The sequence below is a fragment of the Acomys minous genome (assembly GCF_964271855.1).
Source record: "Acomys minous genome assembly, chromosome: 3".
NCBI lineage: Eukaryota > Metazoa > Chordata > Mammalia > Rodentia > Muridae > Acomys > Acomys minous.
Genome location: NC_140485.1, coordinates 28,159,863 through 28,182,515, shown reverse-complemented (window position 1 = coordinate 28,182,515; position 22,653 = coordinate 28,159,863). Strand labels below are relative to the sequence as shown.

General features: G+C 44.1%; 1 protein-coding gene across 4 annotated transcripts in view; it reads left to right on the top strand.

Moving 5' to 3' along the window:
- The window catches only part of STARD9 (StAR related lipid transfer domain containing 9), a 90,178-nt gene that overhangs the window by 36,466 nt on the left and 31,059 nt on the right, over positions 1-22,653 (top strand). For 2 of the 4 annotated variants that reach the window (XM_084776288.1, XM_084776284.1), the window contains exons 4-15: positions 2,465-2,581; positions 4,962-4,994; positions 5,074-5,135; positions 7,125-7,237; positions 10,411-10,480; positions 13,360-13,432; positions 17,308-17,375; positions 19,095-19,192; positions 19,592-19,801; positions 19,977-20,074; positions 21,264-21,341; positions 22,050-22,121. In XM_084776288.1, the coding sequence (XP_084632414.1) occupies positions 2,465-2,581; positions 4,962-4,994; positions 5,074-5,135; positions 7,125-7,237; positions 10,411-10,480; positions 13,360-13,432; positions 17,308-17,375; positions 19,095-19,192; positions 19,592-19,801; positions 19,977-20,074; positions 21,264-21,341; positions 22,050-22,121 (1,092 nt within the window). The remainder of the gene's footprint in view (positions 1-2,464; positions 2,582-4,961; positions 4,995-5,073; positions 5,136-7,124; positions 7,238-10,410; positions 10,481-13,359; positions 13,433-17,307; positions 17,376-19,094; positions 19,193-19,591; positions 19,802-19,976; positions 20,075-21,263; positions 21,342-22,049; positions 22,122-22,653) is intronic. The other 2 variants (XM_084776285.1, XM_084776286.1) reach the window with 2 other exon arrangements.

The following is a 22,653-nucleotide window of genomic DNA, read 5'->3' as shown; positions in this document are numbered from 1 at the left end:
TACTTTCAGAAAACACTTAGGCAATTGTTTGCATTTGGATAAAAACATGGACAAAGTAACACTTTTTTCCTCACTCTCTTTACAATGCCCAGCTGATCATAAACTGTGGGCAGAAATAACAATTAGATTTAGCTGTGGCTCTTTGCTGTCTCCACCTCTGTTCCTCCTGTCCTGGGAAGCTGGAGCTCTGTAGGATGGATTGTAGTCAACTCATCTGGTCTAGTGCAGCAAAAATAAGCTGTTTCTTCAGACTCAGGAATTTCACCTGGCCAGACCTAGGAAGCAAACAAGATCCGATTTTTAAGTTGGCTAACATGGAGTTTGTGTGACTAGAGAGAACTGCAAGAGAGATCATGGGACAAACTTCTCTTGAGCAGAGCTCAAGTCTTTTACTGCACTCTAGCTGCCTTTGGCCATTTGCCTGCATAATGGAAGCATTAAAACAAAAACAAAAACAAAAACAAACAGTTCACTGTCAGGAAGTATAAGTGCAGCTGTAAAATACAGAACATGTGGTCTTGACTTAGCCCCTATGTTCTTCCTGGTTGCCCCTGGTTTCATGTGTGACATCAGTCACTACAGTAGTCTGTATGATACTGATATAAGTACCCATATTATAGCAGAGAAACTAAAGTTTACAAAACTTGCTTTGAAGGATAAGACCCACACTACAGTTTGGAACTATAGCTGATGAGTCACAGAATTGAAAGGCAAGTTGAAAAAAAAAAAAGATCAGGAAAGAGGCTGGCACCACACTTGACACTTCTGCTGTTATGCTTGGTATTCCTGGAGAATTTGTCAACTGTACTTTGCTTTGTGTCTTTCTCTGGAAAGTCAAATGGGATTGTCTCGCTGGTCGGCAGCCTCCTTTCATGGATCGTTGTTGCAGTAGGCAGCAAGTGAAGAGCGCTCTGACAGAGAGAGCTGGGTTCTGTGCCCACCGAGACCAACACCAGTGGCCCAGGGTGTTGGGATGCTACTGCATAGAGTTTAGTTGCAGTTTCAGGAAATCAAGAAAACTTAAAGTCCAGTTTCCACATGAGGGCTTCTGGAGGTTTCTGCATTTGTCATAAAACCTGACCTCAACTGAAATGATTCTTTAGCAGAACCTGCCAGCTACCAGAGGCAGTCAGAAGAGGGACCCTTGGGCACCATTTTCTCTAACTGCCAAGCTAAACTGGTCCTGTGGGGTCTTCGTAGCTTGAATTTACCTTCTTGGGCAGTGTTTCACTGTAACCATTAGCCATAGTAGGCATTTCCTTGTGTACAGGGAAGAGTATGTTTTGCCTTTTTATCCTTGTGCTGCCTTAGATTCTTTCCCGTTAGACACTGGGCCTGCGATACCGCTCAGTCCCTTAAGAACTTGCTGCGCAGTCAGGCGTGGTGGCACACGCCTTTAGTCCCAGTACTCCCAGCACTCGGGAGGCAGAGGCAGGCGGATCGCTGTGAGTTCGAGGCCAGCCTGTGCTAGAAAGTGAGCCAGGAGACAGCCAGGGCTGTTACACAGAGAAACCAGAAAAGAAAAGAAAGAAAGAAAGTAAAGAATACTCGCTGCTCTTTCAAAGGACCCAAGTTTGGCTTGCAGTCCCCATGCCAGGTAGCTCACAACTGCCTGTGATTTGTGTTCCATGGCATCTGACACCCTCTTCTGGCATCGGCAGGTACTCACACTTGCATGCCCTTACTCTACACAATATATGCATAGAAATAATTGCAAATACGATACATCTTTTTAAAAAGAACTAGGAGCCAGGCAGTTGGTGCACATCTTTAAGCCCAGCACTTGGGAGGCAGAGCAGCCTGTGAGTTTGAGGCCCGTCTGGTCTACAGAGTGAGTTCTAGGGACAGCCAGGGCTACACAGAGAAACCCCCATCTTAAAAAACAAAACAAACAAACAACTAGGAAACATGTTCTTTTTCTTCTTTTCTCCTAGACAGGTTTCTCTGTGTAGCTCTGGCTGTCCTGGACTTGTTTATAGACCAGGCTGCCATTGAGCTCATAGAGATCCACCTGCTTTTGCCTCCCAAGTGCTGTTTTGGGTTTTTTGTTTTTGTTTATATTTATTTATTTATTATGTTTACAGCGTTTTGCCTGCATGTACACCTGCATGCCAGAAGAGGGCACCAGATCTCATTACAGATGGTTGTGGGTATTGAACTCAGGACCTTTGGAAGAGCAAGCAGTGCTCTTAACCTCTGAGCCATCTCTCCAGCCCCCTTTGTTTCTGTTTTTGACATGTACTTTTTAAAAACTCTAGGCTGATCTAGTGCCTAAAAATACTTGAACAACTGACTTGCTGAATTTTCCCTTACAGTCTTTTCTTCTGAAGCTGAACTAATTGTTATGAAATGATTGAATTTAAAGTCAATATTTTATATTTTTTAGATTTAAGTTATTTCTAAATGTGCTCTGGGTAGATGAGCCAATAACAAGCTTTCTGCTTCTATTCTTTTATTGTTCCAGGTGTTCCAGGACTTGGGGACTGAAGTCCTGTCTGGAGCTGCCAAGGGCTACAACATATGCCTCTTTGCCTATGGGCAGACGGGCTCTGGGAAAACATACACCATGCTGGGAACGCCAGTGAGTATTAGCACTGGAGGGAGCTTTCGTCTAATGCCCCAATAGAGCTCAATCTTACGTTGTCCTTACCACTCTGACATAGGGTGTGACCTCCATAGTCAACATTAATGGGATTAATGACTCGGGAGGCAGAAGCAGGTGGATCGCTGTGAGTTCGAGGCCAGCCTGGTCTACAAAGTGAGTCCAGGACAGCCAAGGCTAACACAGGAAGACTCTGTCTCAAAAAACAAAAAACAAAACAAAACCAAAAAAATGGGATTCCACCACTTTAAGTGAATGGTAAACTTTGAATAGTTAGTCTCTCCTTGTGAAGCCTTGAAGAACCAGAATTTCGTGATTCTCCTTGACAGAGCCGTGTGGGTCCCACTGGATATGCATATTTCCAGGTTCATGGCTTGAAGCGTAATACTTTTGTTGGGGATAAATCTGGACTAAATGTCATTGCTATACAGAGATGAGATTGCTGTATCCAAGTTCAAAAGCTCTGCATGTTAAAAGAAAGCAAGAGAAGTACTTGGGCTTTTCAACATGTATAGAGTATAATGCAAGTTGTTTTTTGTTTGTTTGTTTGCTTTTGTTTTTTTTCTGAGATGGGATTTCTCTGTGTAACAGAGCCTTCGTGCGCACCTTTTTTAATCCTAGCAGAGGCAGACAAATCTCTGTGAGTTTGAAGACAGAGAGGATTCTGTTACAGAAAAACTCTGTCTCAAAAACAAACAAACAAACTAACAAAAAAGAATACCCTTTCTTTTAGACTTAGAATATGCTAATAAAGCTGGGCTTGTTGCCTATAATCTCAGCGTTTGGGGAGGCAGAGGCAGGCTAATCCTAGTGAGTTTGAGACCAACCTAGTCTACAAAGTGAGTCCAGGACAGCCAGAGCTACATAGAGAAACCCTGTCTCAAAAACCAAAACTAAACAAAAAGAACATGCTAATGAGATGGCCTGGGCAGTGGTTGACAAATAAGCTGACATAGGGACAGTCTGAAAGAATATCCACTTCTCTGGGTCCGGCTTATTGCTTCCTTTGTCTATGGTTAGTGCGATTTTAGATATTTGAAATAAAAAGAAATTGCCCATTGATCCAAGGGGGATAAAACCTTAAACCTCTGGTGTTGATGAATATTAATAATTAATATTTAGTTATATATTTAGTAAAACCTTATTTATTCATTAATCAATAATTTCCCTCCCAAATAACCGTATAGTGAGGCTAAGCAGAGGTGAACATAACTGATCTATTATCCCGCTATCAATTTATCTTCCTTCCATATAAGGTCCCAGGCGCTTGTGTTATTATCTTTTCTGGAATCCATCCATTCTCCTCATCCCCTGCCCCTTCTTCTCCAACCTCAGGCCCCTAACCTCAAAACTCCACCCCCTTCTCTTCTGCCAAATCCCAAGCTTTATCATTTTTTTGTTTCTTTGTTTGTTTTGGTTTTTCAAGACAGGGTCTCTCTGTGTAGCCTTGGCTGTCCTGGACTCCCTTTGTAGACCAGGCTGGCCTCGAATTTACAGAGATCCGCCTGCCTCTGCCTCCCGAGTGCTGGGATTAAAGGCGTGCACCACCACGCCCGGCTACTTCTTCATTTTTTATTAAGCAATCAATGTAAAATTCAGTGGAGCAAGGTTTACACAGCAAGGATAAGTATATTTGTGAATGTGCTAGTCTGAGCAGGGACCAGATCACGGGGGCCGGTAATTAGCATTAAAATACATAGTACCAAATCAACATCTAACACTCTAGATATGAGGTAAAGGAAGTAGCCACTTTGAATTTTTGCACAGGCTTTTGCAGAGGATGTTTACTTGTGTGTCTAGGGACAGCAGTAAGGATCTAGAAGGGACCACATCAGCAGTGTGAATTTATCAAGAACAATAAACAACAAAGCTCACTGCAGGAAAGCACATGTCTAGGTTTGCCAGCTTCCCTTACCTGTCTTATGGTGCCTCTCATCCTTTTGTTAGTGTCTCTTGAAAGTGTCAGACTGGGCCTGGAGAGATGGCTCAGAAGTTAAGAGCACTGTCTACTCTTCCAGAGGTCCTGAGTTCAATTCCCAGCAACCACATGGTGGCTCACAACCATCTATAATGAGATCTGATGCTCTCTTCTGGTGTGCAGGTGTATGTGCAGACAGAGCACTGTATACATAATAATAAAGAAATCTTTTTTTTAAAGTGTCAGACTGTAGTCGTCTATATAGTTTTATAGAAGCTAGCTAGCACAAATCTCACACTACCATCCTCTGTGCTTAGGGGGTGGTTCCAGGTTTCCAGGTGTTTCTTTGTTTTGTTTTGTTTTTTGTTTGTTTTGGTAAGAGGAGGGCAGATGGGCATTGCCCAGAGTAAGCACTAATGTTTTTCTCGTTCTGTCATCCAGGCCTCTGTTGGGCTGACCCCGCGGATATGTGAGGTACAGATTTTCTTTGATCATGTACTCCCATTTTAAGTTTCCTGTGTCAGATCCCTTCAGTGAAATCTAATTTGCGCAGGGTCTCTTCATGGGGGAGGACGACAGTGCCTCGCTGCCTTCTTCCCGTAGCATAAAAGTAAGGTAAGAGCTCAAGCTCCAGACCCTCAGTGTCCTGTGTCCACTCCACATTTACATTTCCAGCTTCCTTCACTCCCACTCCCAGCATCACTGGAGGGATGGAGAAAATCCACAGAGGATGTGTTCTATAGGACGGGAAATGGGAAACACACGTGACCTTTGGGCTGTGGAAACTGTAATTCCCTTCCTGGACTAGACCAGCAGGTCCTCGTCCAGGGCCACTGTTTCCCCTCACTTCCTGTAGCTTCACTCTTGCTTTTGGGGTTTCCCCCTAACCATTGTTGGTTTGTTCTGTAGATTTCTTTCTTTCTTTCCTTCTTTTCTGGTTTTTCGAGACAGAGTTTTTCTATGTTATCTTGGCTGTCCTGGACTCTCTTTGTAGACCAGGCTGGCCTCGAACTCACAGGAGATCCGTTTATCTCCACCTCCTGAGAGCTGGGATTAAAGGCGTGCGCCACCACCTCCAGGCTTTACTAGCTTGTCTTTAAACCTTGTATCCTCCCTCCTTTATCCCCTTCTCCCCTTGCCTTCCTGTTATCATTATTGGTTTCAGTTAAGAATTGTAACTTTTCTTTTAAAGAATGAACTAGATCTCTAGAAAGTATAACACGTTGTTCACAGTCTCGGTGTGTAAAACAGATCAGAGTTGTCCAGCTTGCAGCGGGGGCAGGGACTGGACTTTCACATTGAATTTCCTCTGCTGGCTCAGCAGTAGCCCTTGAGATGCCTCACAGAGCAGTAGAAAGAATCCTAGCACATGGGAGCTGAAGGTAGGAGCCCCAGGAGTTCCAGGCCTTGGCTACACAGTAGGTTTGAGGCAAGCCTAGACTGCACAGACCCCATCTTAAAAGCTAAACAAGGGTTGGAGAAGTAGCTCAGCAGTTAAGAGTGCCGTCTTGCTTTTCTGTTGCTGTGAGAAAATACCAAGACCAAGGCAACTTATATAAGAAAGTGTTTATTTGGGCTTATGGTTCCATAATGATGGGGACAGCGTGACAGCGAAAGGCAGGGCCAGGATGCTGAGGGCTCACATTGTGAGCCATAAGCATGAAGCAAAGAGAGCTAATGGGAAGTATCAGGAGGGTTTTTCATCTCAAAGCCTGTGCCCAGTGGCATACTTCCTCCATCAAGGCTGCTCCACTGTCTTAGTTAAGACACCATGTGATAAAACACATGCGCTGATGAGACACCATGACCAAGGTAACTCAAAAAGGAAGCAACTGTGGTTCCAGAGAGTTAGAGGTCTTGACCACCGTGGCAGGGAGCATGTTGAGAGTAATACTGGAGAGCATGAAACACAGAGAGAGCACTAACTAGCGGTAGCTAGTTTGGCTTCTGACACCTCACAGCGATGCCCCAGCTGACACTCCTCCTCCACCAAAGCTCCACCTCCTAATCCTTCCAAAGCAGTTCCACCAACTGAGGACAGAGCGTTCACGTTTACGAGCCTATGGTGTGTGGGGGCCATTCTCATTCAAAGCACCACGACCACCCACACCTCCCCCAACAGTGTCACCAATTAGGGACCTCAGATCAGCACAAGTGGACACTGCTTTTGCAGAGGAGCCAAGCTTGGTTTCCACCAGTCACGTCTGATGCTTATTTAACACCTGCCTGCAAGTGTAGTGCAGGGGGTCGGACTCCTTCTGGCCTCTGAGGGCACCAGCACTCATGTGCATCCCCTCTGCATGCAAGTATTATACAACAAACACAAACAATAGAAGGACCACATTTAAAAGTCATCAGATTATGTTAGCATTGAAAGCTAATTTCAAATTGGCACTGATGTTATAAACTGGGACATGATGGTGGCCAATGGTCAAATCCTTGCTGTACACATCTAGAAAGACACTTATAAGGGAACCCTAGCTTGATGGAAGTTTTAGGATTATCAGAGCCAGAACAGGAAGCCAGGACCTTTTGATCATGAACTTGGTGTTTTGCCTTCTTTCTTCAGAATCTAATTTGTTTTGCTTTTTTCTCTGTCTCTAGCTTCCTAGAAATCTACAATGAACGGGTGAGAGATCTTTTGAAACAATCCAATCAAAATAAGTCCTATACGTTAAGGGTCAGGGAGCACCCAGAGATGGGACCGTATGTCCAAGGTGAGCTTCTGTGATCTTGGGAATTGAGAGCCACCTAAGGTGTAGACAGCTCTAATAGTTGATGGTTCACTCAGCATGTGTAACGATGGTTTTCTGTGTGCTGGCTGCTGCTGTGCGGAACACTGGACGTAGCCGGATAAATGGACATAACATGGCTCTGCCTTCATAGGCAAGCTTAAAGTCTGATGGAAGTGTCATAAGACAAACAGTTACACATTGGAATGAAGGTTTATGAAGAAGTAGCTAGATAAAGCATTTCAAAAAGACTGCTGGAGCTAGGCAGGGTGTGGGTGTGGGGGCGTGGGGGTGGTGCACACCTTTAGTCCCAGTACTTGGGAGGCAAAGGCAGGTGAATTTCTTTAGTTTGAGGTCAATCTGGTCTACAAAGAAGAAGAAAAAGATGGAGGAGGAGGAGGAAGGAGAAGGAAGAAGTAGAAGGAGGAAGAAGAGGAGGAGGAGGAGAAAAGAAAGAAAGGAAGAAAGAAAGAGAAAAGAAAAGACCCCTGTAATCCCAGCACTCACGAAGCAGAGGCAGGTGGAATTCTAGGCCAGCCTGGTCTACAAAGTGAGTTCTAGCACAGCCAGGGCTACACAGAGAAATCCTGTCTCAAAAACAAACAAACAAACAAACAGAAAAGAAAAGGAAAAAAAGGAAGAAAAGATTCCTGGAATGTGTAGAACAGGGCCTCTATGTGCAGTCAAGAGAAGCTTTTCTGACAGGTAACAGGTGATGCTAAGCCTGGAAGGCTCATAGGACCCAGGCCTGGGAAGACGAGTAGAGTCAAGTGCTGCCATCGGGGCTGGTACCATCTCTCTTATTTATTTATTTGTTTGTTTGTTTTTTGTTTTTTTTGTTTTTTGTTTTTTGACAGAGGGTTTCTCTGTGGAGCTTTGGCTGTCCTGGACTCACTTTGTAGACCAGGCTGGCCTTGTAGATCCTCCTGCCTCTGCCTCTTGAGTGCTGGGATTAAAGGCGTGCACCACCATGCCTGGCTTCTCTTTTATTTTATTAATCTGCGTTCAGCTATTTAGGAGGTACAGCTATGCTGTTTTAAGGAGGAATGTTGTATCCTTTTGTTATGGGGTGTAACCACCAGAGAAGACCACTTGGACACACTTTCAAGCTAGTAGAAAGTCTTTATTAGCCAGCAGATGACTGTACTAGGTATTTGGGGTGCAAGTACAGTAGTCCTAAACCTTTCTTGGGGTGGGAGTTTTCTCTTTCTAATATTTATTTATTATGTGTATAGTATTCTATTTGCATGTATGCCTGCACACCAGAAGAGGGTGTCAGAGCTCATTATAGATAGATGGTTGTGAGCCACCATGTGGTTGCTGAGAATTGAACTTAGGACCTCTGGAAGAGCAGCCAGTGCTCTTAACCTCTGAGGCATCTCTCCAGTCCTTAGGGTGCGCTTTTAAGCACAAACAAAACAAAACAAAACAAAAAAACAACCAACCAAAAAAAACAATCCCCACATCTTGGGTAGACATGCTTCAGCAAAAACAATCAGCCAGAAGAGAATAAAGAAGCCAAAACGCAAGGATAGTACATTCGTTGACTTTGTTAGAGCTATGGACTTGGATGGATTAGGCCTTTGTTCTTGTTCTGGCAGGTGTTAAGGTCCATGTGCCTCTAACATGGTGTCAGTTGTGCTAAGGCATGTCACACTTTCAAGACACTCATAAGCTGTGTTACATTTGTCACAGCCGTATGCTAACTTAAATCCTGATAAGGAGAGACACATGAGAGCTCTTCCTTACAGGCATGGCTACTAGATGTCAGTGGCATACCCTGATTCTGCTGCCAAGAATCCGTAACAACAGCGCCCCCTTTAGTTTCCTTTTCCATGTAAAGCCATACTGTCAGAAACATTGATGCTACACAGTCCACACTCTCTTCCTGTGTTTCTCTCTGCCCTCCCTCCCTCCCTCCTCTTCAGAAACAGCCAGGAGACCTCAGCACACCTCCATTTCATGCTTTCCAGTTTCCTCTGCAATTGTGCTGTTTGGTCTGTTAAGTCTTTGCAAATACCAGGCAGAGTTGTTAGAGGGCTGGCTCAGTGGTTAAGAGCACAGGTTGTTCTACCAGAGGTCCTGAGTTCAAGTCCCAGCAACCACATGGTCCCATAGGATCTAATGTTCTGATGCCTTCTTGTGATGTGCAGATGTACATGCAGACATGACAACCAAATCCATAAATAAAATCTAAAAAAACAAAACAACAACAAAAAAAAGCAAACCAAACCTGCCTGGTAGTTTAGTGTCTTCATCTTCCTTGAGTATCTTTCATTTATATTCCCAGGTCTTCATGTGTGCTCGGCTGGCTAGTAAGTTTTGTGGCAGATAATATTTGTAAAGCTGTTATTAGGAATTGATATCTCTCTTGTACTAAGTTCCTGTGAACACAAGGGATTAAAAAGTAAGCTAAGTTCCAGTCAAAGAAGTGAGACTGTTTGAAGCTTAGCCGCAGTCTTTGCAAAGGCATATTAACTTTTTTTTAAAGATGTATTTATTTCTGTATAGTGTTTTGCCTGCATGTATACCTGCAGGCCAGAAGAGGGCACCACATCTCATTATAGATGGTTGTGAGCCACCATGTGGTTGCCGGGAATTGAACTCGGGATCTCTGGAAGAGCAGACAGTGCTCTTAACCTTAGCCATGTCTCCAGCCCATCAGGAAGTTTTTTTGTTCTGAGCATGGCCACTCCATGAATCCTAAACCATAATCTTTGTGGAAACACACTGGCATTTGGAAAACCCATCACACCACCTGGTGAGAGGTTTCAATACATGTTTATTAATCTGTTATCTGAGTCATCTTATTAGTCAGGTTTCCTCATTCTAGCTTATCAAGTGATATGAGATAAGAATGATAAATAGACAAGTAAACAAACAAACAACAAATAAAAAATTAGAGCTGGCAAGGTGGCTCATTGGGTCTAAAGGTTCTTGAGCCTGAGTTCAAGTCCTGCATCCTACATGGTGGAGGGACAGAAGTGACTCCTGCCAATTGTCCCCTGACGCCACGTGTGCACGGTGGCAGGCCTGCATTTAAACTCATGGGAAAAAACCTAATAAATGCAATAGAAAGAATGATAAAACCCTACAGGAGAAGGTTAGTTTACCATAAGTTTAATTTGATTTCTTTTCTCCCCTCACAAATTTAACAGGTCTGTCTCAGCACGTTGTTACCAACTATCAGCAAGTTCTTCAGCTCCTGGAGGAGGGGATAGCAAACAGGTGAAAGGGGTTTGGTGCGTGAGTGGGGGAGGAGGGAAGGGAGGGCAGCATTTGCAGCCTCCTTTTGTCATCCTGTGTTCCCCTGTCCTTTGGAGAGTGTGGCCACCTTTGCAGTGAGCTCTCTCCACTTCCCTGCAGCTCACAGCCAGAAGGCCTTCTCAGAACAAGGACATGACTAAGAGTTACTGCTCTTCTTACTACAAAGGAAATAGAGTTTGTTCTGGACATAATGACATTGGGTAGTACTGTCTTCTCAGCTTGGCAAAAATGAATATAGGATAAAATGTTTCATAAAATTATTTTTCTCCTCAGGGAGACAGAGGCAAGCAGATTGCTGTTAGTTCAAGGCGAGTCTGGTCTACAAAGCGAGTCCAGGACAGCCAAGGCTACACAGAGGAACCCTGTCTTGAAAAAACAAACAAACAAACAAACAAACAAAACCTGAAACAAAACAAAAACCTTTTTCTTCTAGTTTCCCATATGTGGGAGGTTATAGGCAGACGAAACCAGGAGAGTAACCTAAGTGCCCCCAAGCTCCTGTGCATTGTGATAGCATTTCATGTTTTCAGCTACCATGAATACTTAGTATATTACTAATAAATGCCTAGGGGAAGCTTTTTTCCCTGGAGGGAAAAATGTTTAAAGTTTTATATTTATCCTGTTAATACTAGGCTCTTTAGCTGAAAAACAAAGGAAAAATTAAGTTTAACATTTTAGCCTCAGAATTTCATGGGACTCTCTCAGAAGAACTTCTGCCTGGTCTTCAGAATAAGCTGAACTCCTGAGTCCTTGAGAGTTAAAATTCAAGCTAGGTGTGCTGGTACACACCAAGTGGACCTCTGTGAGTTCGAGGCCAGCCTGTCTACATAGCAACTTTCAGGGCAGCCAGGGCTACACAAAAAGAAAGATCTTGGAGGTTGGAGATTTGGCTTAGGGGTAGAGTGCTTGCCTCAAAAATGTAAGGCCCTGATTTTGAGCCTCAGCTCCAAGGAAGAGAGAGAGAGAGAGAGAGAGAGAGAGAGAGAGAGAGAGAGAGACTGATCTTGTCTCAAAAATAAACAACCAAACAACAACAATAAAAAAAACCCTAAGAGGCAGGTAGGCATGGGGTTGCCTGCCTGTAATGCCAGCAATTGGAGAGGGTGAGGCAAGATTGTAAGTTTGAAACCTGCCTAGGCTATATAGTATGTTTGAGGACCCAAGTTCAATTTCCAGCACCCAACGAAGGCTTGTAGCAGGCTGTTCCTCCAGTTCCAGGGCATATGAAGCCTCTTTAGACCTTTTCAGGCACTAGGTACATATATGGTACACATACATACATAGTGGCAAAACATTCATACATGTACAATAATTAAATAAATCTAAAATTTTTTTTCAAAAAAATAAAAATAAAAAGGAGTTGGGAGTGTTGTTTAGTTAGTATAGCATTTGCCTTGGGACTGAGCCCCAGCACTGTGCAAACCAGATGTGATGATGCACAGCTGTAATCCCAACTCTCAGAAATGGAAGTAGCATCAGAAGTTTAAAGCCCTTCTTAGCTACATACGTTGAGGCCAACCTGGGCTGTATGAGGGAACATATCTAGGATCTGGAATGTAACTCAGTGGTAAAACGGTTGCCTAGTGCAGGCCTTAGGTTTAATCCACAGTGCCAACAAACAAATGGAATAAATAAGAGTTAGGTTCATCTGACGGTTAAAGGAACACCTCCCAGGTTTTAGCCTTTTTCTGTCCTCTCGCTTCTTAGAGAAGTCAGTAAAATAGTCTGAGGTAGTTCTAAACAGAACAATCATTGACCTTGATTAGATGAAGGGGAGACTCAGTGGCTTCGGGGATTAACACCGGGATGGATTTCTAAGAGTGGCTGAGAGCTCCTCCTTTAAACATGGCATCTGCGTAATTCAAAATCTCAGTTCAAAAGGCTTTCTGAAGTGTCAGATGAATTCTCTGCTTTGTAGCGTGGCTCTCTGTGAGGCTTCTGTAGCATGCTTACTACCCACACTTGCCTTTTCTCTCTCTGTGTGTGGTGGTTGTTGTTTTAAATATGTATTTGCCTTTTGTGTATGTGTATATAGAGAGTGTCAGGTGCCTTTCTCTATTGCCTTCAGCCTTAGTTTTGAGGCAGGGCCTCTCACTGGTTGGCCAAGCTGCCTAGCAAGCCCTGTGCGATCTTCCTGTCATACCGCCTAGTGTTGGAGTTACAGACATTGCCGAGTTTTCTACATCAGTGGTGGGGATCCAAGCTCACCACCCACTGAGCCATCCCCCCAGCCTTGTTCCTGAATGATACAGGGCCTGTCCAGGCTGGCCTCAAACCCACAATCCTGCAGCTTTCCTCTCTCAAGTGCTGGGGTTTCAGGTGTGAATCACCATTCCTGGTACAAGTCACCTGTAGTTACTTAAATAGGCCAATCTTTGGACTATTGTTTAAGATTCATAATACCCAAGTAGTCTCGTTTTTACTCATGAATTTTGGTTTTATAATTTCAAAACTGTTTGAATGTTAGCTAGTATGAAACCTCGCCACCTTTTATTGTCAGATAACAGCACCTTGACTGCTGCGTCTGCCTTCATTCAAGTACATGATGTATGTATGTATGTATGTATGTATGTATGTATGTATGTATGTTTGGTTGTCTTGCTGAGTGTATGTACACCACATATGTGCTGTGCCCACAGAGGTGTCAGATCCCTGGAGCTGGCGTTACAGATGGCTGTGAACTAGGGACTGAACTCGGGCCGTCAGGCTTGGCGCAGGTGCCCTCACTCACTGAAGCATCTCACTAACCTCAGGTCCAGCCTTCTTATGTTCACACGGGTCCCTCAGCTTCCGCCATGTTACACAGTCTTTGTACTAACTGCCGCGCCTTGTATACACAGGATGACCGCAGCCACCCATGTTCACGAGGCCAGCAGCAGATCACATGCCATCTTCACTATCCACTGCACGCAGGTGGGTTGTTCCTTCTTGCTGGAGGATTTCCTCCTCTCTGGGGACTTGTGGGGGCTTTCTTGTCCTCCTCTCTCTCTTTCTCTTCTACCCTCATAATTCAGAGTTCTCGGATACAGCTGACTTTCACAATGCCTCCCGCTTATCTTTTGCTCATAACAGTTCAGAATACTTCCACCCTTACTGTTAGATCAGTATGGTTCTGTCTAAAATGAAAATGGAGGTTAGAGTGAAAATAAGCATTAAAATGAAAAAAAGCATAAAGTTCACTTTCAGTACGATGGAGCGAGAGGATTGATGAGTCCAGTTTCCAATGGCAAATGTAAAGCAGGACAAAACCATTTCTGAGTTCTGAGAGACTAGAGGCAGCGTACCCCAGGATGTACCAGATTTCAAGGGAAAAAAGGAGCTGTGAGGCTGGAGAGACGGCTTAGTGCTTAAAAGTATCTACTGCTGTCTCAGAGAACAGAGTTCAGTTCCCATCGCCTACGTCAGACAGCTCACAACCACTTGTAACTTCAGGAGGATCCAGCTTCCTCCTTGGGTACTAGCACTCATGTGAATATAACACACACACACACACACACACACACACACACACACACACACACACACACACGAACAAACATAAATTAAAAATAAAATACATCTTAAAAAAAGACTTATTGTGTCAGAGTCACTCACACAGTCCTGATTGGACAGAGCCTGCACATATGCATAGAGGAAGCACAAGTGGGCTCTGTGAACACTGAAGTGGTCTCAACTTTTCTTTTTCAACGCAGGTTCTCTCTGCGTAGCCCTGGCTGTCCTGGAACTCACTGTGTAGACCAGGCTGGCCTCAAACTCAGGTCCACCTGCCTCTGCCTCCTGAGTGCTGGGATCAAAGACGTGCCTCCCAACGGCATCTCTCCTGAATCTCTAATGTGTTTCCCTGCTGACACCAACTAGACTAAAGTCTTACTGAATCAAAACATGGAAGGACTTGCGAAGTTCAAGCAGGGGTATCAGGAATTCAAGGTCAGCCTGGCCCGTGACAAGTTTATGTTTACCATGTGTTTATTGTATAGATAAATCATATATGTCATGGTTATCTGTTTACTTCTCAAACAGCATTTGAGGTTTGCAGTTTTGAGCAGTTATGAATAAAGCTGTTATAAATATTTGTATTTATAACATGAGGCCCAGCACTTAAAAAATTAAAACAGACAAACAAACAAAAACTAATGAGATATAGTAGTGCATGTTTGTAATCTCAGTACTTGAGAGGTACTGGCAAGAAGATCAGAAATTCAAGGCCAGCCTGGGCTATGTAAAACCCTGTTTCAAGAAAACAGACCCTATGGTGGTACTTGACTTTAATCCCAGCATTTGGGGGTGAGGCAGGAAAATTGCAAGCTTGATACTATTCTGGGATATAAAGAGAGCAATTAAATATTTGAGAAAATGTTCAACATTATTAGCCATGAGAGAAATTTAAACCTAATAAGACACTTCCTTTGACCGTGAATAATTTTTTTGTGAATAATTTTCTGTTGTTACTGTTTTTGGTTTTGGTTTTTTGAGACAAGGTTTCTCTGTGTAGCCCTGACTATCCTGGAACTCACTCTATAATTAGAGATCTGCCTGCCTCTGCCTTTGCCTATTAAGTGGTGAGATTAAAGACATGTGCCACCACTGCCAGGCTACTATAGATAAAATTTTAAAGAGTTTTTACACCACTATTGACAGGCTGGAGTTCTCTAATCCTGTACTGAGTGTATAAAATGTCACAACCTTGGAAAAGACCAGTAGTTTCTTAAAAAGTTAGATAATACCTGATCATGTATATGACCCAGGCACCTATGTATCTAACCAACAGACCAGAAATTGTATCCATAAAAGACCTGTATACAAATATTTATAACAGCTTTATTTGTAATTGTTCAAAACTGCAAAACTCAAATGTCTTTTGAGAAGCAAACAGCTATGATTTATCTATGCAATGGAATACTTAGTAAACACGAACTGATAATACATGCTTGTGGTGGTTTGTGACAGGTGCCATGCAGGAGGAACTGCAGTGAGCAAGTCAGCTTCTTAGAGATGGCCCACTGCTCTGCATGGATGTAATGGGTGTACCTTGGAGGGGCGTGGCCCCGGGGGCTTAGTCTCTGGGTTGCTCCCTGCTGCTGATGTGCCTTCCTATGCTTGTCATTGCTGTATTCCTCACATGTCCAGTGACATTGGGGGAGACATTGGGCGTGGGGAGACCCTCACTGCCTGTAGTCTGGTGTGATTGTTTCCTGGGTGTTAGCTCACTCTGTTGGGCAAATTTCCTGCAGATCACCATGAAGATGTACTTTCATGAAATAACGCTGTTAGATAAATTGATGATTTTATAATTCCTGGTAATGATTTTATACAATTACTGATTTGACTCAAATACTTTCAAGTAGTTAAAAAGTTAAGATAGTTAGCCGGGCGTGGTGGCGCACACCTTTAATCCCAGCCCTCAGGAGGGAGAGGCAGGCGGATCACTGTGAGTTTGAGGCCAGCCTGGTCCAAAGTGAGTCCAGGACAGCCAGGGCTACACAGAGAGACCCTGTCTCAACGCCCCCCCCCAAAAAAAATCTCTCAGCTCCTTCTCCAGCACCATGTCTGCCTGTACGCGGCCATGCTTCCCACTGGGATGATAATGGCCAGCCTTGATGAAATGTTCACCTTTATAAGAGTTGCTTTATCATGGTGTCTCTTCACAGCAGTAAAACCATAACTAGGAAAATGCCTCAGCATATTTGAGTCTCAAAACTGTTCCCAGCAAAACAAACAAACAAACAAACGAAACAAAAAAAAAAACTGTGCTCAGCAAAAATCCCAAGTACTGTATGATTCCAGTTTTAGGAAATACCCCAAATGGAAGGTTTGTATAAAGCAGTGAACAGTGATTACTTGAGCTGGAGATAAGCAGGGGTTAACCATAAGTGGTTAGAAGAAACTGGGGATCACTGGAAATGTTCCAAAGTTTTGTTTTGGCGATACAGGCACAACACTGACGTTCTATAAAAGGGGCTGGAAAGACAGCTCAGCAGTGAAGAGTACGCACTTACTGCTCCTGTTTAAGATCTGAATTCTGTTCCCAGAACCAAGGTCAGGCAGCTCACCACTACTTGTATTTCCAGTTCCGGAGAATCTGACACCTTCCAGCCTCCTTGTGCCCACAGAAACACACATACATACAATTAAAAACTAAAATTAATCTTCAATTTATACACAATCTATAAAATTGTTTTATAAATTTATTTTATAAAGTAAAAATTTGTAGTAAATGCCTTTAATCCCAGCACTCAGGAGGTGGATCTCTTGAGTTTGAGACCAGCCTGGTCTACAGAGTGAGTTCCAGGCCAGCCTGGGCTACACAGAAAAACCCTGTCTGGAAAAAGAATATCAACAACAAAATTATAAAGCAAACCCACATTGAGTGAAGGGGGAGAAAAAAAGAGAAATAGTTTTGTTGGTGGTGGATAAGTGCTTCTGAATGGAACATATACAGTTCTTGTTCTAGAAAGTTAACATGCTGTGACTGGCCAGAGCGACAGGCCTGATCAAGGGCCATCACACCTTCTGTGGCTCTTTGCCAGTGAAAGTCAGAGTCCCTTGGTTGGGTTGCTTGATCAGTTGTACTAGCATTCCCAGCATTCCTAGTGGCTCTAAAGACTGTGCAGAGGGTTCTCTGGAGATTTGCCCTGCTCACTACAAATTGTTCTGGTGATTTTAAATGTGATGGTGATCAGATATAGCGAGTGTTCATCTGATTCAGAACATATCACCTTGGTTAGGACAGTGTCTAAGAGGAATGCAAATCATTCTGAATGACAGCTTTAAATGGTCTTTGTCCTTAGGCAGTGCTGCAGAACAACCTCCCCTCAGAGACTGCCAGCAAGATCAACCTTGTGGACCTAGCAGGCAGGTAATTGGGATTTCAAAGCCAAGGAGAATTATTACTCTCTTGATGGTGACCTGATGTTTGCACACTTTACATAGGATAGGTGTGGTCCTGGGTTTGCCTTGTTTGAACATTTTAATCATCCTGAGATTACAAAAGAAGGAATTCTTGAATGCCAGCTTGAAGGTTACACAGAGTCAGGAGCTGGGAAACTTCTCCATACCTTGGGTTCTTAGTTTGAACTGTCTGTTGGGACCTTTTGAAATTCCTGCCGGGCGGTGGTGGCACACACCTTTAATCCCAGCACTTGGGAGGCAGAGGCAGGGGATCTTTGTGAGTTCAAGGCCAGCCTGGTCTACAGAGAAAGTTCGAGGATGGCAAACTTTACTCAGAGAAGCTCTGTCTCAGAAAAACAAAAACAAACAAACAACCCCCCCCAAAAAAAAGAAAGGAAGAAGGAAGGAAAGAAGAAGCCCCCAAAAGTACATGCCTCAGAGTGGAATAGTGAGCTGATTACGTAGATGAGAAAAGGGGAAGTGGACCGAGTTAGTCCACTTTCCCCATTGATTTAATAGCTGTTATACACTACTTTAAATGTTTTTTTTTTTAAAATAATGTGTTTTGTGTTATTAGAAGTAAGTATTCATACTATATTCATATTATAGCCAAATATGTATCCAGAAAAAAGAAAAATTTGAGGATAATGTCATAAGAAAGTATATAATAACATAAAGCAAATTTTATCAATTTTGAATTTTGAAAACCAAGTAGTGAACAGCACTCTGTTAAGATCTAAGCATGGGGTGTAGTGGGGGGCTGAGGGACTTGCTTACCCTGTATACAGTAAGCCCTGCATTCACCCCAGCACAGTACTGGGGTGAGGGGTAAGGGGACCCAAGTCCTATCTGAAAGTGTATTAGCTAGTCAAACTTGTAATTGTTTACTACTTGCCATTACTCTAAGGGAGTGTGAGGTGGGCATGATAGTTACACGCCTTTAATCCCAGCATCCAGGAGGCAGAAATATGCTAATCTCTGTGAGCTCCTGGCCAGTTTGGGTTACATAATAAGACCTTGTCTTCAAAAAAACAAAAAATGAGCGCTGGAGAGATGGCTTAGAGGTTAAGAGCCCTGGTTGCTCTTCCAGAGGTTCTGAGTTCAATTCCCAGTAACCACATGGTGGCTCATAACCATCTATGGTGAGATCTGGTGCCCTCTTCTGGCACACAGGCATACATACAGGCAGAACCGTGCATACATAATTAATAAATAAATCTAAACAAACAAAAACAAAAAATGGAGTGGGGGTGTAGAATTTGGCACCCTTGACAGTTAATGCCACAGATACTGTCATTAGACCATCCAACTGTGAACAAGCCTTTCCCTGAGACAGACTGCCACCATCAACTCTGCAGATAAGCATTGTTTGGCCTGATGTACTCTGGCAGACCCCCTCCCCCCAGTAAATCACTAGCAAGATTTACAGAGGGGACCTGTGTGGAGGCAGCCTTACCAGCTCTGTGCTGACCTGGCTGCTGAGGGAGAGCCTTAGAAAGCAACTCCAAAACCATCATGGCTGCCAGTAAGTGGGGTTCTGGATCCACTTCTGTTTGTATTCTGAGAGAAGTGTTGAGTTAGTGACACAGGAAAGAGTAACATAAGGGAAACTGATCCTGTGGGTCCCACAGCACAGGAGAACAATGTCCCGTTTGCTTTTGTTTTCACCTTTATCTGTCTGTTTTAGTGAGAGAGCAGATCCAAGTTACTGTAAGGACCGGATCACTGAAGGCGCCAATATCAACAAGTCCCTCGTGACTCTGGGAATTGTAATCTCCACTTTAGGTATTTTGGTGATGGACTGGGGTGATTGGAGTTGGGAGGGAGACTTTGGGAAATAACTCATACTATTTTCATTTTGTCAAAATATGGTAGATGCTTACAAGGTTTTTGTTGTTGCTGTTGTTTGTTTGTTTGTTTGTTTGTTTTGATAAGGCTACTTTTTGGTTTGAGCATGAAAACCTGGTGGCTTTAGCATGTGAGTAACCATCATTCTAGAACCATGTTAAAATGGTCCCTATCCCAAGTTCAAAGTCTGATATAAGCTCAAGCTTAACGCCTCCTATCATGTGTAGAAAGGAGTATGATACTTAGTGTATGTTCTGCAATCATTGTTTTGAGTGTATTTGCTTTGTAATTCCTCCTCCTCCTCCTCTTCCTCCTCTTTCTTCTTCTATCATTAAGCCCAGAACTCACAAGTATTCAGCAGCTGCCAGAGCCTCAGCAGTGCAGCCAGCAGTGGAGGTGACAGTGGGATTCCCAGCACTGCATCGGGGAGCAGCAGTGGAGGGGGACCTGCGAGGAGGCAGTCTTACATCCCCTACCGGGACTCTGTGCTGACCTGGCTGCTGAAGGAGAGCCTTGGAGGCAACTCCAGAACCATCATGGTTGCCAGTAAGTGGGATGCTGGATCCGCTTCTGTTTGGAGCTAGTATTGTGCCTAGAAAAATGTACTGACCACTCTTGCTCCTTAGTCCCTCAAGAGTGTCTCATGCAGTGAGGGCGTTAGCAAGCAAGGGCTGGAATGGAAGTGTCCGTTGTATTTCTCATCTTTGTCCTTCTACCTTAGCTGTGTCCCCTGCGCACACCAGCTACAGTGAGACCTTGAGTACAATGAGATATGCATCCACTGCCAAAAACGTCATCAACAAGCCACGGGTGAATGAGGTAAGACCTGGTCTGATATAGTTTGAAGTTCTTCTTACTGTTTTCTCTGTTTCTTTCTCATTATTTTTGTCATAGTAAGCTTCTCTGTTGTGGTGCTAAAGCATTGAAGAAAAGCAAGTTGGGGAGAAAAGGTGTATCGGTCACTTTCCTGTTGCTGTGATAAAACACCATAGCTAAGGCGACTTACAGAAAAAAGAGTTTATTTGGGGCTTATGGTCCCAGAGGGTTAGAGGCCGTGATAGTGGAGTGAAGGTAGCAGGTGTCTAGAGCAGCAGCTGAGAGCTTCCATCTCCGTCTCATGCAGGAGGCAGAGGAAGCGAGCTAGAAATGCCACACCTGGCAGGCATTTGTTTCTTTAAGGTCATTCCTCTTAAGAGCTGTAGTGTAAGCCCGGTGTGGTGGCGGTGTGCTGGCGCACGCTTTTAATCCTAGCCCTTGGGAAACAGAGGCAGGTGGATCACTGTGAGTTTGAGGCCAGCCTAGTCTACAAAGTGAGTCCAGGACAGCCAGAGCTACACAGAGAAACTCTGTCTCAAAAACAAACAAACAAATAAACAACAACAGAAGATCCGTAGTGTATGATTGCCACTCTAAGAAAGGTCATTTGGAAGCTTCTGTTTGATGCTTTTCTTTTTAATTGATACTGATTTGTGTCTGGATTTTATCATATAAATCACAGTTGACTTCTCTTTTGATTGAAATGGGAGTATGGGAAATTTGTGGTTTTGAAAGCTGACAATTTTGAGAACACTGCAAATGTTTCTTCTCCCTTGGAGCTTCAGTGAAGTGTCAGAGCAGGAGGCACAGCTGGTGCAGAGATGCCTAGCCCACCTAGGGCTGTATTCAAAGGCAGTGCGATTAGACACGCGTCGGACTTAGTTATCATACAGGGGGTTAGAACCTGGGAGCTCCCCTGACCTGCTCTATGGCAGCGATCTTCAAAGTGCGTATGCAAAGGATCACCAGAAGAGTTTGCTAAACATGGTTGAGCTCCAACCCCCAGGAATTGTTTCCTGGGCTGGGGCAGGAATTTGCATTCATCACGAGTTCTTGGATGAGGTTGATACTGTAGGTCCTGGGATTATACTTGGAGAAATCATTGCCGAAGATGAACACTTCTCCAGACTAGCACTTCGTAGACGTCTGGACCAGGTATGAGCCAGAGGTGACTGAGTTCGCTGTGTTTCAGGATGCCAATGTGAAGCTCATCCGAGAACTCAGGGAGGAGATTGACAGGCTGAAAGCCTTGCTGCTGAACTTTGAGCTGGTACGTGGCCGCAAGGACTCTTCTGTAGTCCAGCAACGGTCTTGTCCCGTGAACATTTGGGGCCCGCCATACTCCATGGTTTTAAACTTTGTAGTATTACTGTATGTTTGTGTGAACATGAGTGCGTACGTGCATGTAGAGGTCAGGGACAACTTTTGGGAGTCCATTCTTTCGTTCCACCTTGGCCTTTGTGGCTAGAACCCAGGTGGATGCACAGCGGAGCTTCTGCCCACCAGGCCATCCGCTGGCCCTGTGCTTCACGTTGGCAGTGTGGAGCAAGGGCAGAAGGACACCCCTGATTTCTCTCTGCAGCTTCAGATGAGCGGGATGCCCTTTCCTTGTACCATCTTTTAACTTTTTTTAATTTTTATGTACATTGGTATTTTGATTGCATGTATGTCTGTGTAAGGGTGCCAGATCTCCTGGAACAGGAGTTACAGACAGTTGTGAGCTGCCACCACGTAGGTGCTGGGAATTGAACCTGGGTCCTCTGGAAGAGCAGCCGCTGCTCTTAATCCCTGAGCCGTCACTCCAGCCCCTGCTTGTATTCTGATTTGGTAGGGAATTCTTTGCATTGTCCATACCTTATTCTTCTTAAGTGTAATGATGGGACTTGTAGTTCATACAAGAAAACATCAGAACTCCTCTGTCTGTCTGTCTGTCTGTCTGTCTGTCTCTCTCTCTCTCTTGCTCCCTCCCTCTGTGCAGAGGAACTTCCCCTCACTAAATGACGACCTGGATGAAAGCCTGAAGGAGTTAGTCCTCCAGAATGATTTGAAGGTAAGGTGGTGAGCGCACCCGTTGAACCTCCCAGTGCCCTGGACACACATTTGATCTCCATCTCTTAAGTCCTCATCTAGGTCTGCTCCCTCAGTGGGCAGAGAGGGGCTGACTAGTTCAGAAATCACTCTCATTTCCATAGAGCCTTGAGTAGGGAAGATGTTCGCCTTAGTTGGTGGTTAGTGGCTTTCTTTGCGCTTTATTTTCTAAGGCCCACAGGAGCTTCTTTTGGACAGCGTGAGTAGCCTAGAAAAGTAGTTTTCTAGTCAGTAAATCAGGTATGTTCAGTTTGAAGCTTCAAGTAAAGCCGTCCCTGCCCCAGGCGGCGCAGACCACTTGGCTACACAGCAGTCGGTGTGTTCCACGAAGTGGCTGGTAAGGAAGGAATCATTAGAGCCTGTAATTTTTGGAACAGCTATCACATGCTGGAAGGCAGAGAACTGGTTTGGAACGAGACCTTGAAGGATTAATAGGGTTGTTAGAGAGGGCGAAGGGCACTTTGTAAGAGGGAGAGTTAAGGTAAGCATCATAG